At 38.7% G+C, this 21,042-nt stretch overlaps 2 protein-coding genes across 2 annotated transcripts; both read right to left on the bottom strand.

The window, feature by feature from the left end:
• Positions 1-6,947: 6,947 nt before the first annotated feature.
• On the bottom strand, positions 6,948-9,235 carry LOC143858008 (putative jasmonic acid carboxyl methyltransferase 1). Its single transcript, XM_077368591.1, has 4 exons — positions 8,640-9,235; positions 8,130-8,534; positions 7,615-7,881; positions 6,948-7,499 (listed from the first exon to the last, which is right to left on the bottom strand). The coding sequence occupies exons 1-4, from the start codon at positions 8,712-8,714 to the stop codon at positions 7,185-7,187; spliced, it is 1,062 nt and encodes a 353-aa protein (XP_077224706.1). The 5' UTR covers positions 8,715-9,235; the 3' UTR covers positions 6,948-7,184.
• Positions 9,236-11,220: 1,985 nt separating this feature from the next.
• Positions 11,221-19,492, bottom strand: LOC143858035 (putative jasmonic acid carboxyl methyltransferase 1). Its single transcript, XM_077368624.1, has 4 exons — positions 19,354-19,492; positions 17,420-17,824; positions 11,810-12,082; positions 11,221-11,648 (listed from the first exon to the last, which is right to left on the bottom strand). The coding sequence occupies exons 1-4, from the start codon at positions 19,426-19,428 to the stop codon at positions 11,328-11,330; spliced, it is 1,074 nt and encodes a 357-aa protein (XP_077224739.1). The 5' UTR covers positions 19,429-19,492; the 3' UTR covers positions 11,221-11,327.
• Between the last annotated feature and the right edge of the window lie 1,550 nt (positions 19,493-21,042).

Below are 21,042 nucleotides of genomic sequence, written 5' to 3'. Positions count from 1 at the left end.
GAGTTTTGGTGATTCTACAACAAATTTTCCCAGCCGTCCCAAACTTTTATCTAGCAGCCCCCAACTTTGACCTAATTGAGCCCAATTCTAACAGTTTTTACGGAATAGATTGTTTTGACCGGTTTTTTGTAGTGGTAAAATTTTATAGGGAAAATTCTCAAAAAAATGTGATTTTTATCTGGAAATCTGAAAAAAGGGTGAGGTTGGCTAATTTCTCAAGAAGGCGTGAAACGCATCACAAGGATTGTTTTAGGACCAAAATGCCCTTGTGTTGGTTTTCCCCCAAGAAAATAAGTAACGGATCCCAATGCATTTCACCTAACATTTTGACATTTTTACCTTTTTCTGCCCCATGCCAAAATGAAACTCCATTGTCTAGGAAATGTTGTAAAAATCCATTCAAATTCCATTGCAGAGAGGTGACAGTCCCTTTTCCTAAAATCAAGATTTTATAGGATCTCTTTATTTTTCTTTGGCTGTGAAACCTAAGCTTATCTTCTAGGTCCATTGTGATACAATTGCATAGTTTTAACATGTTCCTTACAATACTATGATGTATTGTCATCATCTTGTGTATTTATTAGGGATTTGTTATGATTTTGTTAGGCATTTGTTATTGTCATCATCCTTTTTACAATGCTATGGTGTATTGTCATAATCTCTCTATCTCTTTATTGCCCTCTATGTTTCTATTTAGAGTAAACCTGGATGACAATCATGTCTATACAATTACAACCACTATTTAAATGTGTAGAAGCAATATTTTGTTCTTAGAACCACTGTTGATATCTGGGAACCAATATTTAAACACTCAGAAGCACCACTTATACCTAGGAACCACTATTTACCACTGTGTAGGGGTTCTGAGGTATAAGTAGTGGTTCCAAGGTATAAATAGTGGTTCCAAAATAGAGATATTGCTTTACACAATATAATAGTATTTCAGAGGGTGCCAAAATTGCAATGAATGAACAATGGGTTAAATAGTTGTCTAAACAATCAGATCTTATGGTGGTTCATAGTTTAGATGGCCTAATACTTGTTCCGAGAGTTTAAATTGTAAGATTGAAAAGTTAAGGAGTCAAAACCACTATAATAAGTGAGAATGATTGTATTTATAGGATTTTAACCACTCAGAAGCACTCATTATACCTATGAACCACTATTTACTACTATATAGTGGTTCCGATGTATAAATAGTGGTTCCAAGGTATTAATAGTTGTTCCAGAGTAGAAATATTGCTTCACGCAATCTAATAGTACTTCATTGGGTGTCAATCTTGCAATGAATTATGTAGTGGTTCCTAGGAAACTAATTATACCTAGGAACCGGTATTTACCATTATGTAGTGGTTCTGAGGTATAAATAGTGGTTCCATAGTAGAAATATTACTTCATTAGGTGTCAATGTTGCAATGAATTTATGAACAATGAGTTAAATAAGTGTCTAAACAGTCAGATCTTATGGTGGTTCATAGTTAAGATGGCCTAATACTTGTTCGGAGAGTTTAAATTATGATTACAAGAAGTTATGCAGTCAAAACCACTATAAAAAGTGAGAATTGCTATATTTATAGGATTTCAATTACCTAGGAACAATTAATTATACCTATGAACCATTATTTACCATTAGGTAGTGGTTCCAAGGTATAAATAGTAGTTCCAAGGTATAAATAGCGGATCTAAGGTATAAATAGTGGTTCCAAGGTTTAAATAGTGGTTCCAAGGTTTAAATATTGCGTCACCCAATCTAATAGTATTTTATTGGGAGTGAAAGTTGTCATGAATTTATGTACAGTTGTAAAATATTAACTTAAACCCTCAGATGTTATGGTGGAGGGAGGGGAGTGGAGGGATTTAGGGTTTGGGGAGTAAATGCACGGTTGTAATGGGAGGGGAGGTGTGGAAGTGGTCTTTATGGGGAGTGGTTTCCGCAAATGACGTTTGGTTTTAAAAGAAAATCGCCAAAAACAGGTCAACCTGCAGGTCGACCTTATCATATGTCTTAAACCTGTCTGACAGGATGGTGAAAAGGTCGACTAGTTTTTTTGCTATTTTTTTTACGTTCTTCTTCCCCATGATGACAATAACAAATGCCTAACAAAATCATAACAAATAAACAAGATGATGGCAATACACCATATCATTGTAAGGAACTTGTTAAACCTATGCAAAATGTTTCGCAATGGACCTACCTGAGAAGCTTAGCTTTGATAGTCAAAGAAAAATTAAGAGATCTAATAAAATCTAGATTTTAGGAGATGGGAGTTTCACCTCTGCAATGGATTTTCAATGGATTTTTACAACAGAGAATGGAGTTTCATTTTGGCATGGGGAAGAAGAAGGTAAAAAGGTAAAAATGTTAGGTGAAATACATTGGGATCCGTTGCTTACTTTCTTAGAGGGAAAACCAACACAAAGGCATTTTTGTCCTCAAACACTTCTTGGGATGCGTTTGACCCTTTTTTGAGAAATTAGCCAACTCCACCTTTTTTTGAGAATTTCATATAAAAAACACATTTTTTTGAGAATTTTCCCAAATTTATATTTACCTTTGGGTAACTTACATTTCTCAAAACAAATAACTAAAATGAAGAAGTTTCAATGGGTTTTTACCATTCAAGGTGACTAACACTTCTTTCGAGTGGGTGACTAAAATGCATTAAACGGTAAAAATGGAATGCATTTTGGTCGACACTTGAAATCAACTAATAATGTGTCATCCACCAGTCATTTCAGATTAAGACACCGTCCCAATTGTGAACTTGCATTGGGGACATATTTACAAGGGCCCGTTTGGATGCTGAGAAGATTTTGATTTGGATTTCTCACATTTGCAGCCCTTTTTGCATTGTAATTTGGATCGGATCAAATTTTGGATTTCTAATTCAGCAGCTGACAATGAAAAAAAATTAGATTTCTAAATTTGCTGTGAAAATAGGAAATTGGAATTCCTGGCAGTTTCCTTCACCCTCTTTGCTCCTCAACCTCTCCCCTCCACTAGGAAGTACCCCCTTCTCTTTCTGTCTCCCTCTACATGAGCTGCCGGATCTATTCATTTTGTATTCAAAACTCAATTCCAAATCCAAATACAAAATGGGATGTATCCAAATGGGCCCTTAGGGAAATGATTTCAATACAATCATGTTTTGATGCGTGCCCACTATAGCTTGTCGTTTAGTATTTAATTGGCTTGTAAGTGCTTTTTGGAATAGTAATAACATTTTATAGATCTTTCGAATACTAAAAGAGTTAAAGTATAAAATATTAAATAACACCATCTCCATTAGCTTAAGCTTTTGGCGTAACTGGTTGTTTCATATGGTATCAGAGTTGAAGGTCCCGAGTTCAAACCTCCTCGATAGCAAAAATCCACACCATCTACAAACTTAAGCTTTTGGAGTTACTGGTTGTTTCACAAGCGCATGTATTAAAACTTATTCGTGCTAAAATCATTTCCCTTCTTTAAATGGCAAAGGTATCTTGGGGAAAACAGGATTTTAGGGGATTGTGGGGTATTTTGGTAAGTTTAAGAAGGAAAAATGTCTAATTTGGTGATTTTGGATTTTTGAAGTAGGATAGCATCCTAATTCGTGTATAGAACTGATTTAGGTCGAGCATTTAGTCATATCTCTATCGGTATTGTTGGATTGTTCTGTTGAAATTCACAATCGGGAGCGTAATTGCCTGCGATTAGGGGTGGCAAAATATGCCGAAACCGAAATCGATTCAAATTTTCGGTTTGGGGGTCAAACCGAACCGAAACCGAACCGAAAATTCGGTATCGGTTTGGTTAAACCAGACCGATTCAAATTTCTGTTCGGTAGAACCAAATCGATTCAAATATCGGTTCGGTTCGGTTCAGTTTGGGGGTCAAACCGAACCGTTGCCACCTCTACCTACGATTCTGGGAAGGGAAATGAAATATTTGCATCGTTTTCTTACTTTGGACAGCCCCCTCTAGTATAAAAAAGTGGTTATAAGTTAGTGTTGCAACTCGGGTCGGGTCGGGTCGGGTCAGGTCGAGTTTGGTTAGGGTTGAGTTTTCCCAACCCGGCCGGTTGAGTTCGGGTCGGGTTCAGGTTGAGGGCTTGGGCGACCCGAACCGAGTTAAACCTGACATTTTTTTTCGATATTCTTTGGGGTTTTTACAAAAGGAGTCTCTAAGTATGGTACATCTGCATAAAGAGTCTTCTGGTTTGCAAATTTGCAATTCAACGTGGTCACATTGTGCAAATCACGTTGGTTTTGGCAGTACACAAACCGCAGTCCATTTTAGATCATAAAAAGATGAAAATACCCTTAATTTGCCCAAAAAAATCTTCTCCATGGGATGATCTAACATTCTAATCCATAGAGGTTTCTATATTGTGCCATCCATTTTAAACCTCTACAAATCGGAGGGTTAGATAATTCTATGAAGAATATTTTCTGGCAACACCCTATCAGCTGTGTCAAGGCTCAACAAATGAATGGTTTGGATCACCCAATTAATGTGGGACCCACTCTATTCTTGAGTTCGACTGCCCACCGTATAATTTCAAATTTATTTGATTTACCAAAAACTAATACGACCAGAGAGTAAGACTTGGAGACGCAAAGAGAGAGAAGGAAAGTGCTTAGTCATTCACGGCAAGGTCACACCAATCTTCATTTCTAAACCTGCCCGGAGATAGGTATGTAGAGGCTTTTAGTTTTATTATTTTATTTTTGTTTTGATCTTACAATCCTAAACCCTTGATTTTAGTAGGGTCTAATGCTTTGAGCTTTCCATGTTTTGTTAAAAAAGGAAAAGCATGTGCACCGTAGATTTCAAAAAGTACTAATGACCACACTCTACGATGATCCAAATCATCCATGTGATGGGACACAACGTAAGCAGGTAGTGACTTGTGCCCAAAGAAACATTTCTATATATAGGATGATCCTAGCCCTCTAATCTACAGAAGTTTCTATAATATACAGTTCCTCTATAGATCGGAGGGTTGGCATCCTATAGAAATGACTTTTTGGGCACAACCTGCTTATGTTGTGTCCCATCATATTGATGGTTTGGATCATCCTATAGTGTGGTCCGTACAGTACTTTTTGAAAAATCGGGACTCTAAGGGCTTACACCATATAAAAACTCATTTCCAAACCGAGTTTCATTTTAGAATATTTTCCAATTTAATTTGTGGCCATGCACAGGTCAAGAGTTTAACGCAAGCCGGCCGTCCGGCCAATAAATCTTGCCGTTTACGAAATCATAGTTAAAGAACAGAATGTCATTTCCTCGCATTAATTGATAAGAGGAGCCAAAATAAATAATTGGCTGCCAATATCAAAACGAGGGAGTGTGAAAACCCACTCCCTAGAATAAATCCAAGCACCTACCAAAGCAATAATATTAACACTAAAAATAGTTTAATAATTTATGGGGATTTGCTGGGGACCACCGCATAAAGCAGTTCGGGACCGGCTCGAAAAAAAACACAGTATTATCATCAAGTTGCATGTTATTTAAACTTATAACATTACATATCCAAATCCAAAGAACCTTACGCAACAACGACTTCAGTAAAAAAAAAAAAAAAAAACATTAACAAATTTCAATAACATTTATAACCTAGTATTTGCTAGGGAATTTCCTTCAAAGGCAATTCCCGGCAGAATGTAGTGTCCTGGAGGGTCCCCAAAGATTTGGTCATTTGATCTCCTTATTTTTTGAAATGATTTGAAATTCCGAAGTTCTATAGAAAACTTTTGGAAAATCAAATCAAGATCCTCATCAGAACTAAATTTGACAAGGACTATAGAGTCGCCACCTAGGATTGGTCCTAGACCTTTAATTGACTCTGTGAAAGACTTAGGCCTAACCAAAATTTTAGGTTTGTACTAGGTTTGGTTTGTACTAGGTTATGCGAGTCGAAGGTGTTAGGCACTACTCCTGCCCAAGAAATCTTGGTCTTATGAATCAGATTTCGCAAAAGAATTCAAAGCTTTTCATTAGCTAGATATTCCTTCTAAAATTTCTTATAAAATTATTATTGTTTTATAATTTCGTACAGAATAGAAAAATGATTTTTTATGCCATTTTGAATTTTAAATATTCCCAGGAATACTGAATTTTCATACGTATTTAAAATTTTCGTACAAAAAAGTTCGTTCGAAAATTGTTAATTAATTCAAATGAAAGTCCAAAACTTCGGGAATTTTCATCCAATCTTCTGGGAAATTTAGAGATCCAACCTCTAAGTGGATTTCCATCAAATGTAGAGTAGCACCAGTGATGATCGGCATTTCACAAGGTTTAATTTGCATCCTAGCAAAACAACTTTGTGAAGGAGGTCTATTGCATACTTCGTTTGTGTAAGACGAAGGGAATTAGGATTGCGAGATACTTCAAGGCCAAGGAAAAACTCATATTTCCAAAATATTAGTATCAAATGTAGTTGGGGGCCAATTCATAAAGGCACTGAGTAAGCTTGGATTATCTCCTGAAAGTATAATATCATTGACGTACAGTAGAATATCATCGGCGTACAGCAGAATACAAATCGTGTTACCCTTAAAATGTCTCATGAAGAGAGAGGGATATGCCAAGCTCCCTTTAAATCCAAGGGAAAGAAGGAAGGACCTGAGAAGTTGGAACCATGCCCTTGGTACCTGTTTAAGGCCATAGATGGCTTTATAAAGTCTGCAGACACAATGAGGAAGTTTGGGATCTACAAACCCAGCTGGCTGTTTCATATAAACCTCTTCCTGAAGGAAACCATGTACAAACGCATTTCAGACATCCAATTGATGTAGTTGCCACCCCCGAGAAGCAATAGATAACATTGTACGTGCCTTTGGAGTAATTGGTTGTTTCACATGGTATCATAGCTATTTCTTCATAAAAGTTCTTTTGTTCAAAACCCAACAACTCCTTGATATTAAAAAAGAGGGGCCACATGTGCCACATGTATCACCAACCCAAAAAAGAGGGGCCACACGTGATTGATAGTGTAGAAGTACAAATGATTAAATAACATCAACTCTAAAAGCTCAAGCTTCTGGAGTAATTGGTTGTTTCACAATTACGACGTCTTTCCAAAAAGCATAAAATACTATAAAAAATATGGAAGCTGGATACAAAACATCAAAGTATAGAATTGCTGCAAATCATTTGCTCTCCTTAAGGCAGAGTTATATGTTGATTTTCATCCTTTTCTAGTCATAGAAAGGGCCAAATGATTTACTTTCTTATTTGATAGATGTTCATCAACTTTCTGTTCATATCTTCTAAACAAATCATCCATTATCACCGCTCCAAACTGATCAGCAAGCAGGGATTCTGTAACAGCTCTTATACACTTTGCACCATTCCTTCCACTTGTAAAGATATCAAATTCAATTATTTCAAGTCGATCAAGACTAGAGGATCCTTCTATCTCAACAATAGCCTCCAATTCATGAATTGAGGGTGCATAACATGGTATATTAAATGAATCCACTTTCTCCTGTTCAATCACTCCCTAAATTGGACAAACTTATCAGCAAAACATAAAAAATAATAATATGTCAAAATTTGATCATATTTAGAAGAGAAAGAGGGCGGTTTAAATGGTTATATTGCGATGTTGCCTCTACCTGTGAGACCATGTCATTGAGAGTTTGAGTCATAAGTTCCCATTGGGAATAACATTCTGGTGGATCCAAGCTTCCTCTGCCAGTAACTGTAAGGACCATACGCCCTCCGCCAATTACTTCTTCGGAGCGTGACTTAAGAAACAGATAGAAATCTCTCTGAAATTGCGCCAAGTATGCTCTAAACACGCTGGGAGGGCTTGTCTTTGCTATGTAAATATTGCCCTTGTTTAATGAGATACCCATTTCATTTTGAAGCCCTTGAGGAACCTGGAATATTTTAATGCTGAAATTAAGATTCACTTTAGAACATGACATGCTTACATGAAAATTTTCCTATATGACCTTTGAAGTTAGAATAAGTTTGAGTGTTCATAAATTTGCTGATTAAGACTCAAAATTAATTGTTATTGTAGGTCTATTAATCAGTTTTGGACACACAATCGGTTCTAAAAATCTGAAACAAATAGTGCCTAAATTTGCAGCAGACTGACAACTGAGTGGGTGAAAGTGCTGACCTGAGAGAGCCAGTGGAGACTATTAGAAGAATGAATGAAGTCTAGACTTTTGCTTGGGAAAAGCCTCCCATAAAAGGAACCAGCCACTCCTGCCATGAAACACTGCGCCAAACTGGCATGCTTCTCTTCCTTAAGCTTCTCATAGAAATCTGGTAGGTAACTGAAAAGGGTGTTAAAATCGTTCCCTGGAAGGTCATTCAAGAACATTTGGAACTCCGGCAGCGGATGGTTCAGCTGGCAACATTTCATCTCGATAGTATCTATAATATGAGATATCACAAAGAGGGTGTTGGGTCCTGAAGAACAACCCAAGTCTGCTATGCTCAACTTCTTAGGGTAGGACATACAATAAAGATCTAGTATTGCATCTTCTACTATGTGCATCTCCTTGGTTATGATCGTTCTCTATATATGGAAGAACAAAAAAATCATAATCAAATCATGTAGAACAAATCGTGTAGAAGAGAGAGAGAGAGAGAGAGAGAGAGAGAGAGAGAGAGAGAGAGAGACCTGCACTACTGAATTATTAGCATAGCTGGTATCTCCCACTCCCCCATTCATGTGAAGAACTTGTTGCACTTCCATGGCTCTCGTTTAATGGCATCTGTCAAATAGACAAGATAGATCACACCTTATATTTCCCTCCTGTGTCAATAGCCTTGAAGTATGATTTATAAAGGGGGAAATGTTTGAGATAAACAACGTGAATTGAGCTTTAGATGAGAAATTAACTGTATTTATTTATTTTGTTAATTTGTTGTCTTGAACTGATCAAAAGTTTAATGCATCTAAACAAACAAATTTTTTTTTTTCATTTCTTGGCAGTATTTGGTTGCCATTTCCATTTAGATGCATTTTTTATTTAGTTTAGATTGATGATCTCCTAATCTCGTTCTATATTTATTTCTGTTTGGTTGCAAGCATTTACTTCACAGAGTAGTGCTAGGGAATGTCATCAACAATATAGAGGGAGTGTAGAGAGAGGGAAGAGAGAGAAAGAGAAGATGCATCATTCCAATGAAATCGAAGCAATCATCACCAACAAAGTGATTTGAAAGTTCAACAAGGACATAGAGAACACTATGTGGACCAAACAAAGATGGAAAACCTTGGGCTGTGATTGGTGAGCGAAACAAGTAAAAAGGGAGGAACAAACAACACAATATGTGGATAACCCAAGAACAATAGCAAAGATTAATAGAGGGGTGGTGGCATGGATCCAACTTAGAAGATGTTAAATCAATCTTAAACCATGACAAATAGTCAAAGTTAGGTGGAGAGGATCTATCCTCATTGATGGTTGATATTGGAGTGCTAAAATAAACACATCAATATATCCAAGAAGATCATAAATTCTAAGCACCTAACAAAGCAATAATACTAACCATAAAAATAGTTTAATAATAATATAATAATAAAGACATCTAAAGTAATAATTAAGGAGCATGATCATCAAGTTGCGTGTTATTTAAGCATAGAATAATATTATGCCACCAAATCCAAAGAACATTTACATATTACGACAACAATGTCAGCATAAAAACAACAACAAATTACAATAACCTCAGATGCTTTCAAATGAATAGCCAAGCAGGCTTACTTTGAAATACCCCAAAACATTCCCTAAACGAAATCCGTCCCCCTCTTATGAAAGCGGGCATTTTTGTCTTTGAAGAGACCTTTATCATTAGGACTTCTTTTAGTGATGCAGGTGCCTCGCCCGATGACAAAGATCAACGGTCAAGATCGTCAGAACCTTGTTCAACGGTCAGATCAGAAGATATAAGATGGCATCTAGATCAATGGTCCACGTTGATTACTACTCTTCAATAGAGTCCTATTTTAGTTTGGATTTGTTTTAATTATTTTTAGATATTTTCTTTAATTGAGACGTCCAAGGTGAGAATGTATTTAGGGAGGTTTACTTTTACGTGGATTGAGTTAAGAGAATTTAGGAGTTTTACTTTTGGTAGGATTTTATTTGAGTAAAATTAGGAAGTAGTAGAGAAACTTTAGGATTCTAAAATTTGGCTTTCACTGTTGAACGTCCAAGTAAGGAGATATCCTAGGGATTTGTTTTATTTCTTAATTATAGTGAAGTTATAGTTTATTTAGGATTCTTCTTTATGTTGGCCATAGAAAATCTAAATCTATAAAAGGCCATCCATTGTAATTGTTTTCAGATATCTAATTGTGAATAAAATTTTAGTTGCCTTTTGTTGTGTCCCGACGTGATAGCCACCCGCTGTTATCATTGAAAACAAGTCAACTGCTACTTGTTGTCACCCTTCGCAAGCCATCTGCTGCTTGCTTATCATTGTTGCCGCTCACCGGAGTAGAACAAGCAATCCGTTGCTTGTCTAGAGAAGAGGGAGCCATATGTTGCTTGCCTCTATCTATTTACAAGGTATGTTTTACACTTTCCCTTGGCTGCCACTACCCCTAGTCGTTGTCTTGTTTTGACAGACCATAGAACCTTTAGCCTTGCAGCCAATCGAACCACCGACCATCACTTTCCATCCTTCAATTCCGTCCTTCAACTGACAAGTGACAACCTATCTACGCACATATTTCAATCAACCACCTACATTGAAGCCTACATTCCTCTGAAAACCTGTCCCTATTTTAGAAGTGGAGAAACCAATTTCTACATAACCATCGCAAAAAACATTTATAACGATGGCTATGTAGAAATTGGTGACTCAACAACAAAGCCTAGGAGGCCGGAAAAGATTGGAAATCTGACATCTACTGCAAATGGTGCGTGTTTTCACCATTACATTGCAAAAGGGAAGTGATAAATCCACCCCTTATTTTTTATTACTTGGGACACCCGGCAAAAGAGTATCAATGACTATAGAGGGGCTGATGTACTTCATGCCAGAAGGATTCAATGGGGCTGATTGCCGCGTACACTGCTGCTGGGTGTCCCAAGTAATCAAAAGGGGCGGATATATATATATATATATATATATATATATATATATATATATATATATATCACTTCCCAAATTAAAATATCACATGTTTTGTCAAAGTTAATCGCCCAAGATCTGATTCTAAGTACGTCCTAATAGAATGCTAAAACATCTTTCTAGAATACTAGCCACGAAGCATAAAATGCTATTGAAATATGGAAGCAGGATACAAAGCTTCAAAATACAGAACTATTACATATCATTTGTTATATGTTGATTTTCATTCTTTTCTAGTCATAGAAAGAACCAAATTGATAATGATTGCTTTCTCATTTGATAGATACACATCAACATTATGTTCATATCTTCGGAACAGGTCATCCAGTATCCCGGCTCCAAACTGATCAGCTAGCATAGATTCTGTAATAGCTCTTATCAACTTTGCAACGTTCTGCCCACTTGTGAAGTTCACAATTTCAATTACTTCATGTCGATCAAGACTAAAGGATCCTTCTCTGTTAACAATAGCCTCTAGTTCTTGAATTGAAGGAGCATAGAAGGGTAGATTAAATGAATCCACTTTATCCTGTTCAATCACTCCCTAAATTGGACAAACTTATCATTAAAGCATAAAAACCAATAACATAAGAAACTGTAAACTGTTTTTGAAAAAAGAGGGGGGAGGGGGCGGGGGGGGGAGAGCGGGGGAGTGGGGAGGGGAGAATGCGGGCTTTGAAAGGTTACAATGTGATGTTTCCCTACCTGTGAGACCATGTCATTGAGAGTTTGAGCCAACAGTTCCCAGTGGAAAAAACATTCTTTAATAGATGGATCCGAGCTTCTTCCGGTACAAAGTGTAAGGACCATTCGCCCTCCACCAATTACTTCTTCGGAACGTGACTTTAGGAACAAATAGAAATCTCTCTGAAATTGCGCTAAGTATGCTTTAAACACGCTGGGAGGGCTTGTCTTCCCTATGTAAATTTTTCCCTTGTTTAATGAGATGCCCATTTCGTTTTGAAGCCCTTGAGGAACCTGGCATACTTTCATGCTTCAATTAGGATTTACTTTAAGACACAACATGTAGTGTGTGTGTGTATATATATATATATATATATATGACAAAAGTGTAGCTACACATACGTGTAGCTAACTTAGCTACACCGACGCCTTAAAATACAGTGGACCCCACATTGTTTGGGCGATGCAAACCATTCATTTGATGGGCCCTCACATAGATAGGGTGTGCCCAAAAAATCAGCTCCATAGGATCATCCCAACCCTACAATTTGTGGAGGAAAAAATGGACGTGTAAAAACCTTCACAAATATGTCCATTTTTTCCTCCACAGTTTGAAGGGTTGGGATGATCCTATGGAGCTGAATTTTTTGGCACAGCCTATCAATGTGAAGGTCTATCAGATGAATGGTTTGGATCACCCAAACAATATGGGCCCACTGTATTTTAAGCTGTCGGTGTAGCTACACCTCTCTCTCTCTCTCTGTATATATATGAGAAAAGTGTTTCTAAGCACGTGCTTAGGGAGCTCTCTAAGCACAAGTAGCTTAAAAAGCCACCGCTTGGTTCGTATGGCGGCTCCACCTCTACAGGGTCCACAAAAAGCGACCAATCGGTGGCTTTTTAAGCCACTTGTTCTTAGGGAGCTCCCTAAGCACGTGCTTAGAAACACTTTTCTCTCTCTCTCTCTCTCTATATATATATATATATATATATATATATATATATATAGAGAGAGAGAGAGAGAGAGAGAGAGAGTTAAGTAGACTTGGCAAATGCGACCCGTGCTCGTGGGTGGACCCGACCCACCCGCAAATTTGCGGGCACGGGTCTAAGTTTTAGTGACCCGTAAAAACTGACCCGCGGGTGACCCAACCCGCAAAAACACGAGTCAGGTCGGGTCAACCTGCGGGTCATTTGGCTTTTTTAAGGGTGGTGATTTTGTCATGCTAATCTAGTTAGATGACTTTTTTCTCTAATGCAAAGGATGCTGATTTTGTCATGCTAATCTATTTTTTAAGGGATTGATGCCTGAATAAGTTATGATTGGCACCATAGAATATAAATAGGTTGTTGCTAGCACCATAGGTTGATCCCAAGCCTTCTATGTGAATGTTAGAGGGTTGATCACTTGATCCTAACCCTCTATAGATCGGAGGGTTTGGATCAACCTATTGAAATGATGTTTGGGGCACAACCTATTTAGGCTGTGGGCCATCTAATGGACGGTTTGGATCATCCCACGGTGCCGGCCATACTGCCCTCATCAAAATCCAGTGATAACATTTCCCAAAATAAACGACTGTTTGAATTTGCGGGTGAACCGCGGGTTGACCCGACCCACCCACGGGCCTCGCGGGTCGCCTAAATCCTGACCCTAAAAAATGCGGGTCATTTCCTGACCCGACCCGTGTGACCCGCACCCGCATCACTCACGCGTTGACCCGGCCCGGCCCACCCGTTTGCTAGGTCTAGAGTTAAGTGAAGCTACACATACGTGTAGCTAAGTTAGCTACACCGACGACTTAAAATACAGTGGGCCCACATTGTTTGGGTGATGCATACCATTCATTTCATATATAGGCCCTCACATTGATAGGGTGTGCCCAAAAAATCAGCTCCATTGGATGATCCCAGCCCTTCAAATTGTGGAGGAAAAAATGGACAGATTTGTGAAGGTTTTTAGACGTCCATTTTTGCCTCCACAAATCGTAGTGTTGGGATAATCCTATGGAGCTGATTTTGTGGGCACACCCTATCTATGTGAGGGCACATCAAATGAATGGTTTGCATCACCCAAAAAATGTGGGGCCCACTGTATTTTAAGCCTTCGGTGTAGCTAACTTAGCTACACGTATGTGTAGCTACACTTTTCTCATATATATATATATATATATATATATATATATATATATATATATATATATATATATATATATAGAGAGAGAGAGAGAGAGAGAGAGAGAGAGAGATGAAAGTGTTTCTAGTCTGCCGACTAGAGATCATTCTCTAGTCCGGCGAGCAAAAAACATGGGTCCCACCTTATTTGGGTGATGCAAAGCATTCATTTGATGGGCCCTGACATAGAGAGGGTGTCCACAAAAAATCAGCTCCATAGGATCATCCCAACCCTGTGATTTGTGGAGCTTAAAATGGACGGCTATAAATCGGCACAAGTCTGTCCATTTTTTAGCTCCACAAATGGAAGGGTTAAGATGATCCTATGAAGCTGATTTTTTGTGGACACCCTATCTATGATGGGACCTATCAAATGAATGCTTTAGATCACCACAAAAAATGTGAGACCCAAGTGTTTTTGGTCGCAGGACTAGAGAATGATCTCTAGTCGACAGACTTGAAACACTTCTCTCTCTCTCTCTCTCTCTCTCTCTCTCTCTCTCTCTCTCTCTCTCTCTCTCTCTCTCTCACACACACACACACACACACACACACACACACACACACACATATAAGGTAAAGGATTGTGCGCTCGAGCGCACCTAAGCTTAGGTGCACTCGAGTGCCAAATCACATGGGTCTCACATTTTTTGTGCTGATCCAAACCATTCATTTGCAAGACCCCATCATAGATAGGGTGTGTACCAAAAATCAGGTCTATTGAATCATCCTAACCCCTCCAAAAGTGAAGGGAAAAAATGGGCAGATTTGTGGACAAACAGAGTCTGTCCATTTTGACCTCCACAAATGGATGGGTTAGGATGATCCTATGGAGCTAATTTTTGGTACATACCCCATCTATGTAAGGGCCTTTCAAATGAATGCTTTGGATCATCCTAACAAAGGGTTTCTGCGCTCGAGTTCAAAAACAGGGTGGGCCCACATTGTTGGGGGGATCCATATCATTCATTTGGAAGGCCCTTTCATGGATAGGGTGTCCACCAAAAATCAGCTCCATTGGATCACCTTATGGTGTTCATTTGTGGGGTGAAAAAAAAGGGCAGATTAGTGGACAAACAGTATCTGTCTATTTTCACCCCCACAAATGGACACCCTATGATGATCCAATGAAGCTGATTTTTGGTACACACCCCATCCATGATGGGGCCCTTCAAATGAATGCTTAGGATCACCCCAACAATGAGGTCCCATTTAGGGGTGTAAACGGATCGAATTCGAATTAGATATTGCTATATCCGAATTCGAATTCGTTTACAATATTCAGTATCCGTATCCGTATCCGAATTCGATGGATAATTATTATTTGTTACCGAATTCGCATCCAACGGATATTATTCGAATTCGGATATTATCCGGATTCAAATCCGAATACGAATTCATATCCGAATGTCTGAATTCATATCCGAATTCGAATAAATCATATCCGAATGTCCGAATTCGTATCCGAATACTTATTGCTCAAACATTTCACCAACACAGAAAGAGTTAAGAGTATTACCTGAATACTTGAAATTAACAAGAGGGAGCCGATTGGAGAACAGATCTTGGTTTTGATGAGATCAACGAAGAAGATGACCAAGCTCCACTCCAACAACTTTCGGATCTAGGTTGATAGTAAGTAGATTCGACCCAAAATGCCCTAGATCTAAGGTCTGATGGTGGAGATGAAGTTAGAAGATGAGAATGGAGAGAGCTGATGGTGGAGGAAATGGTAGCAGGAATAGAGGTGGTTTTCAAAGAGGAGTAGAAGTAGGGTTTGATGGTAGTAGTAATGGAGATTAAGCAATCGGAGATGAAATCCGACGAGGGTTTTGATCTTGACGAAGGTGGAAGATGATGGAGATACCGGAGAAATGGGGTCTTTGCCGGATTTGATTGGAGTGATGGTGGCGATGGCTAGGAGAGGAAATGGAGGCTGAGATGGGTTTGGGATTAAAGCTCACAACAAGGAAGATAATGGGGATATGATGATGTGAGGAATAAAAGGGTTTAGCAACGAAGGAAATTAGGGGAAAATGATGGTGGAAAAGAAGGTGGAGATGATGGTGGGGCCGGAGCTCGAGTTGATCTGAGAAGAAGACCCAAATCTCTTCATACCCTCTCTCCCTTTGCTCTCATTTCTCGCCTGTTTCTGTTCTTTCTTCCCCAAAAAAAATAAGAACCCCCCTCTTTGAGCACCCTAATCGGTGGCATATGAAGGGCATTATATTTGCCCACCCTTTCTTCTTACTTGGACAGCCCCTGCTAGTGTATTTGAGAGTTGAGACTTGAGACTACTTTTTCACAACCAAGGGGTGGCTTGGGCAAGAAAAAAAATAGAAATGATATATTCGACCCTTTTTTTATCTGGGACAACCTCCATTTAGGATAAACCAATCCCCTATGTGCTATTAGAGATAGTGTGTTATGCCCTTTTCATCCTTTGGATAACTCCAAGATGGATAACTCACCCCTCTTTTCATTAGGAAAATAATATTCTCACTCACTTGGTTCGTCTTATTTGTCAAATTTCGTCTAATTCCTACAAGATTTTGCGAGGACCTTCCTGGGGTTACTAACAACTTCTCGGATGATTTGCACATACTAACATGCGTAATAAACTGGTACAAATTCGGGTTTTCTCCTCATTTGGGTTTACTTCGAGAATTTCAATTTCAAGGTTTCAATTCAACTTCGGAATTTTATTCGAATTTGATATTTAGGCTCCGGTCAAAATGGGGTGTCTACATATACGCGTACGGATATTCAGGATATTCGGATACAGATGCGGATACGGATTCGGATATACGGATCCGGATCCGGATATTCGGGATAAACGGATGTACTTCTCGGATTCGGATGTTAAACGGATCAGATGTACCCTTTACCAAATTCGTATCCGCTAAGAGCCGGATATCTCATAAACAGATTCGGATAATATCGGCTTGAAACAGATTCGTATAATATTCGCTTTAAACGGATTCGGATGTGGAGGGTAATCGGATTTTCGAATGTCCATTTATAGGCCTAGTCCCATTCTTGTTTCCTGCACTCAAGCGCAGCTAAGCTATCTGCGTTGGAACCCTTTTCTTACCCTGAACGGCCACTATATCTCGCCTATATATATATATATATATATATATATATATCTCGCCTATATATATATATATATATATATATACACACCTTGAACGGTCACTCAAAATTAAGAACCAATTGTGTGTCTATTGGACTCAAAATTATATATAGTCACTGTTTGTTTAGGATCTTGAGAACCGATTGTGAGTCCAAAACTGATTATTAGACTAAAAATTGAATGCTATCTTGAGTCCAATAATCAATTTGGGACTCACAGTCGGCTCTCAAAATCTGATTCAAACAATACCTAAATTTGTAGCCAAATGACAACTGAGTGCTGATGGGCGAAAGTGAGTGCTGATGGGCGAAAGTGCTGACCTGAGAGAGCCAATGGAGACTATTAGCAGAATGAATAAAATGTAGACTTTTGCTTGGGAAAAGCCTCCCATGAAAGGAACCAGCCACTCCTGCCACGAAACACTGCTCCAAATTGACATGCTTCTCTTCCTTAAGCTTCTCATAGAAATCTGATAGATAACTAAAAAGGTTGTTAAAATCATTCCCTAAAAGGTCATTCAAGAACATTTGGAATTCTGGCAATGGAATGTTCAACTGGTGGCATTTCTTCTTGATAGTATCTATAATATGAGATATCACAAAGAGGGTGTTGGGTCCCGAAGAACAACCCAAGTCTGCTATGCTCAACTTCTCAGGGAAGGATGTGCAATAAAGATCCAGTATTGCATCTTCTAGCATCGGCATTCCTTTGCTTATTATATTTCTCTATAAGAAAAGAAAAGAAAAAATATTAGAAGCACATCATGTAGAAGGCCATTGGAATGAATAGAGAGAGAGACTAGCATTCTTGGACCATGCTATTTTTGGATATATACACGCGCGCACACACACGCATGAGGAAGTGGTTTGTGAGCAGCTACTCAGATAAGCTTATCTGAACAGAGCTCATGAACCATGGGGGGGCCACATTTTGGGGGTGATCCTAATCATTCATTTGGAAGGCCCCATCATGGATGGGGTGTTACCAAAAATAAGCTCCATTGGAGGGAAAAACTGGGCAGATTTGTGGACAAACAATATCTGTCCATTTTCCCTCCTCAAATGGACACCCTAAGATGATCTAATATAGCTGATTTTTGGTACACATCCCATCCATGATGGGGCCTTCCAAATGTATGCTTAGGATCACCCCCAAAATGTGCCCCCCCTATGGTTTGTGAGCTCTGCTCAGATAAGCTTATCTGAGCTGCTCACAAACCATTTCCTCTCTCTCTCTATATATATATATATATATAATGGGCCCCAACCGATCAAATCATGGTGTAAAATGGCGGGTCACACCTTATGTGTGGAGATCGAGGGACCAACCCCATCAAAACAAGAGTTAAAAATGATAGGCACCACCTGGGGCATGACAGCCTGTATAGGTTATACCGGCAGTTTTTGTTACTTTTACCGGAGGTCAAGACCGTAGGTAAAGCCCAATTTTCTTATAGGGATATATATCCGCTCCTTTTTTTTAACTTGGGACTGCCACCTGCAATGTATCTATGACCGTAGAGGGCCTAATTGCCACGGACACTGCTGGTGGCTGTCCCATGTTAAAAAAGGGACGAATTTGTCATTTCACTTATAGTGTCTTTGTTTCTTCCGCGTTATACTGGCAGTTTTTGTTACTTTACAGAGGTCAAGACCGCAGGTAAAACCCAGTTTTCTTGCACAGCCCACTAGGCCCGTTTCTTCCGATTCTTATTTTCATGCGTATAAGCATGAGATTTTGTGGAGTGAGTCGATTCCGCGGTTCCTCATCTACCCATTTTTGTCCAATAAAATCAGATGAAATGAGAAGCCTTGCCAAACACACCCTAACGTACTCTATAACAAAATAAAATAAAAAAGGAAGTGATATATCTGCCACTTTGATCAGTTGGTAGTACAAGCAGCAATGTATCAATGGCTGCAGATGGGCTGATGTACTTCATGTGGGAGGTGTGTTGATGCCTCCCCGGCTATGAAGTCAGTTTCCCATATGCCTACGATGGACACCCGCCGCCCCTTTCGATTACTTGGGACACCCAACAGAAGTGTACGTGGCAATCAACCCCATTGAATCTTTCTGTACATCAACCCCTCTGCAGTTGATACACTGCTGCTGGTTGTACCAGGTGATCAAAGGGGCGGATATATCACTTCCCATAGAAAAAATATCCTAATCAAATCATCTAGAAGACCATTGGATTGGAGAGAGAGAGAGAGAGAGAGAGAGAGAGAGAGAGAGAGAGAGAGAGAGAGACCTGCACTACTGAATTATTAGCATAGCTGGTATCTCCAACTCCCCCGTTCATGTGAAGAACTTGTTGCACTTCCATGGCTAGCTCTCTTTTAATGGCCTCTGTCAACTACAAGAGATACAACACACCTTATATTTCTCTCCTATATCAATGGATTTGAAGTAGCATTTATAATGGAGAGATTTTTGAGCTAAATCACGTGAATTGGGCTTTAGATGAGCTAAACCACTTGAATTTACCTTAACCACGTGAATTTAGCTTTAGAAGAGACATGAACTCTATTTTTTTTTTAATTTCAGTGTCGCCTCGAACTGGTCAAATTAAAGGAGAATTTTTTTTAATTACCTGGCAGTATTTAGTTGCCATGTTCATTTAGATGCATTATTTATTCAGTTATTAAGAGTTTTGGTGAGTCTACAGCAAATTTTCCCAGCCGTCCCAAACTTTTACCTAGTATCCCTCAACTTTGACCTAATTGAGCCCAATTCTAACAGGTTTTACGGAATGGATTGTTTTGACCGGTTTTTTGTAGTGGTAAAACTTTATATTTACCCTTGGGTAACTGATGTTTCTCAAAACAAATAACTAAAATGAAGAATATAAAAGATGAAAATACCCTTCATTCCAAAAAATCAAAACTTGTGGGTGACCTTTCATTTGTTGGACCCTGATGTAGATAAGGTTTGCCAAACAAAATTCTTCTCCATGGGATGATCCTAACCCTCCAATCTGTAGAGGTTTCTACATTATGCCGTCCATTTTAAACCTATACAAAACCTATACAAATCGGAGGGTTAGATCATTCTATAAAGAATATTTTCCAGCAACACCCTATCTGCAACAGGGCTCAACAAATGAATGGTTTGGAACTTTGGATCACTCAAATAATGTGGGACCCACTCTATTTTTGAGTTGCAGGTGCAAGCTCGACTCTCCACTGTATAATTTTAAATCTATTTGATTTACCAAATACTAAGACTTGGAGACGCGAAGACAGAGAAGGAAAGCGCTTAGTCATTTGAGCAAGGTCACACCAATCTTGATTTCTAGATTTGCCCGTAGATAGGTAAGTAGAGGCTTTTGGTTTTATTTGTTTTATTTATTTATTTGACGATCCTAAACCCTTGATTTTAGTAGGGTCTAATGCTTTGTCCATTTGGCCTATGAACATGACCATGTGAGTCGCCTTCTATTCGCCCACCAGATTTACCGTCTAAATTAAACACAAATCACGTTTCTATGTAGTTAGCACAAATGGTTGAACAGCTCGGATCATTTCATTTCAAGATATATGAGTTTCCAAGAACGGTACATCAAAAAGTACAGTACGACCCACTCCATAGGATGATCCAAATCGTCCAAAGTGTAAATAAGTTGTGCCCCAAAAATCATTTCCATAGGATGATCATCATAACCCTCCGATTTATGGAAGTTTCCATAATGTTCAATCCCTCTATAGATCGGACGGTTAAGATCATCCTATGAAAATGATTTTTGGGGCACAACCAATTTACATTGTAGCCCAACCAATGGATGATTTGAATCAACCTACGGAATGGGAATGGGACGTACCGTATTTTAAAATATACGTGTTTGAACGGCCGCACATTATATAATTTCTCATTATCACAGTACCAAAACTATACAAAGAGGTTTTTTTTCTTACTTTTAACAAATAAAGGGTATTCTTAT

The sequence above is a fragment of the Tasmannia lanceolata genome, unplaced genomic scaffold, assembly GCF_043159265.1.
Source record: "Tasmannia lanceolata isolate RefF3 unplaced genomic scaffold, GAP_Taslan_0.1 ptg000025l, whole genome shotgun sequence".
Taxonomy (NCBI): Eukaryota; Viridiplantae; Streptophyta; class Magnoliopsida; order Canellales; family Winteraceae; genus Tasmannia; species Tasmannia lanceolata.
The sequence above is the reverse complement of the archived record's forward strand: the minus strand, read 5'-3'. Positions and strand labels throughout refer to the sequence as shown.

Coding starts and splice junctions, on each gene's coding strand:
- LOC143858008 (XM_077368591.1), bottom strand. CDS start 8,714: ATGGAAGTGCAACAAGTTCTTCACATGAATGGGGGAGTGGGAGATACC. Junction 7,882..8,129: donor GTCTCCACTGGCTCTCTCAG/GTCAGCACTTTC, acceptor AAAATATTCCAG/GTTCCTCAAGGGCTTCAAAA. Junction 7,500..7,614: donor TCAATGACATGGTCTCACAG/GTAGAGGCAACA, acceptor TGTCCAATTTAG/GGAGTGATTGAACAGGAGAA.
- LOC143858035 (XM_077368624.1), bottom strand. CDS start 19,428: ATGGAAGTGCAACAAGTTCTTCACATGAACGGGGGAGTTGGAGATACC. Junction 12,083..17,419: donor GTCTCCATTGGCTCTCTCAG/GTCAGCACTTTC, acceptor AAAGTATGCCAG/GTTCCTCAAGGGCTTCAAAA. Junction 11,649..11,809: donor TCAATGACATGGTCTCACAG/GTAGGGAAACAT, acceptor TGTCCAATTTAG/GGAGTGATTGAACAGGATAA.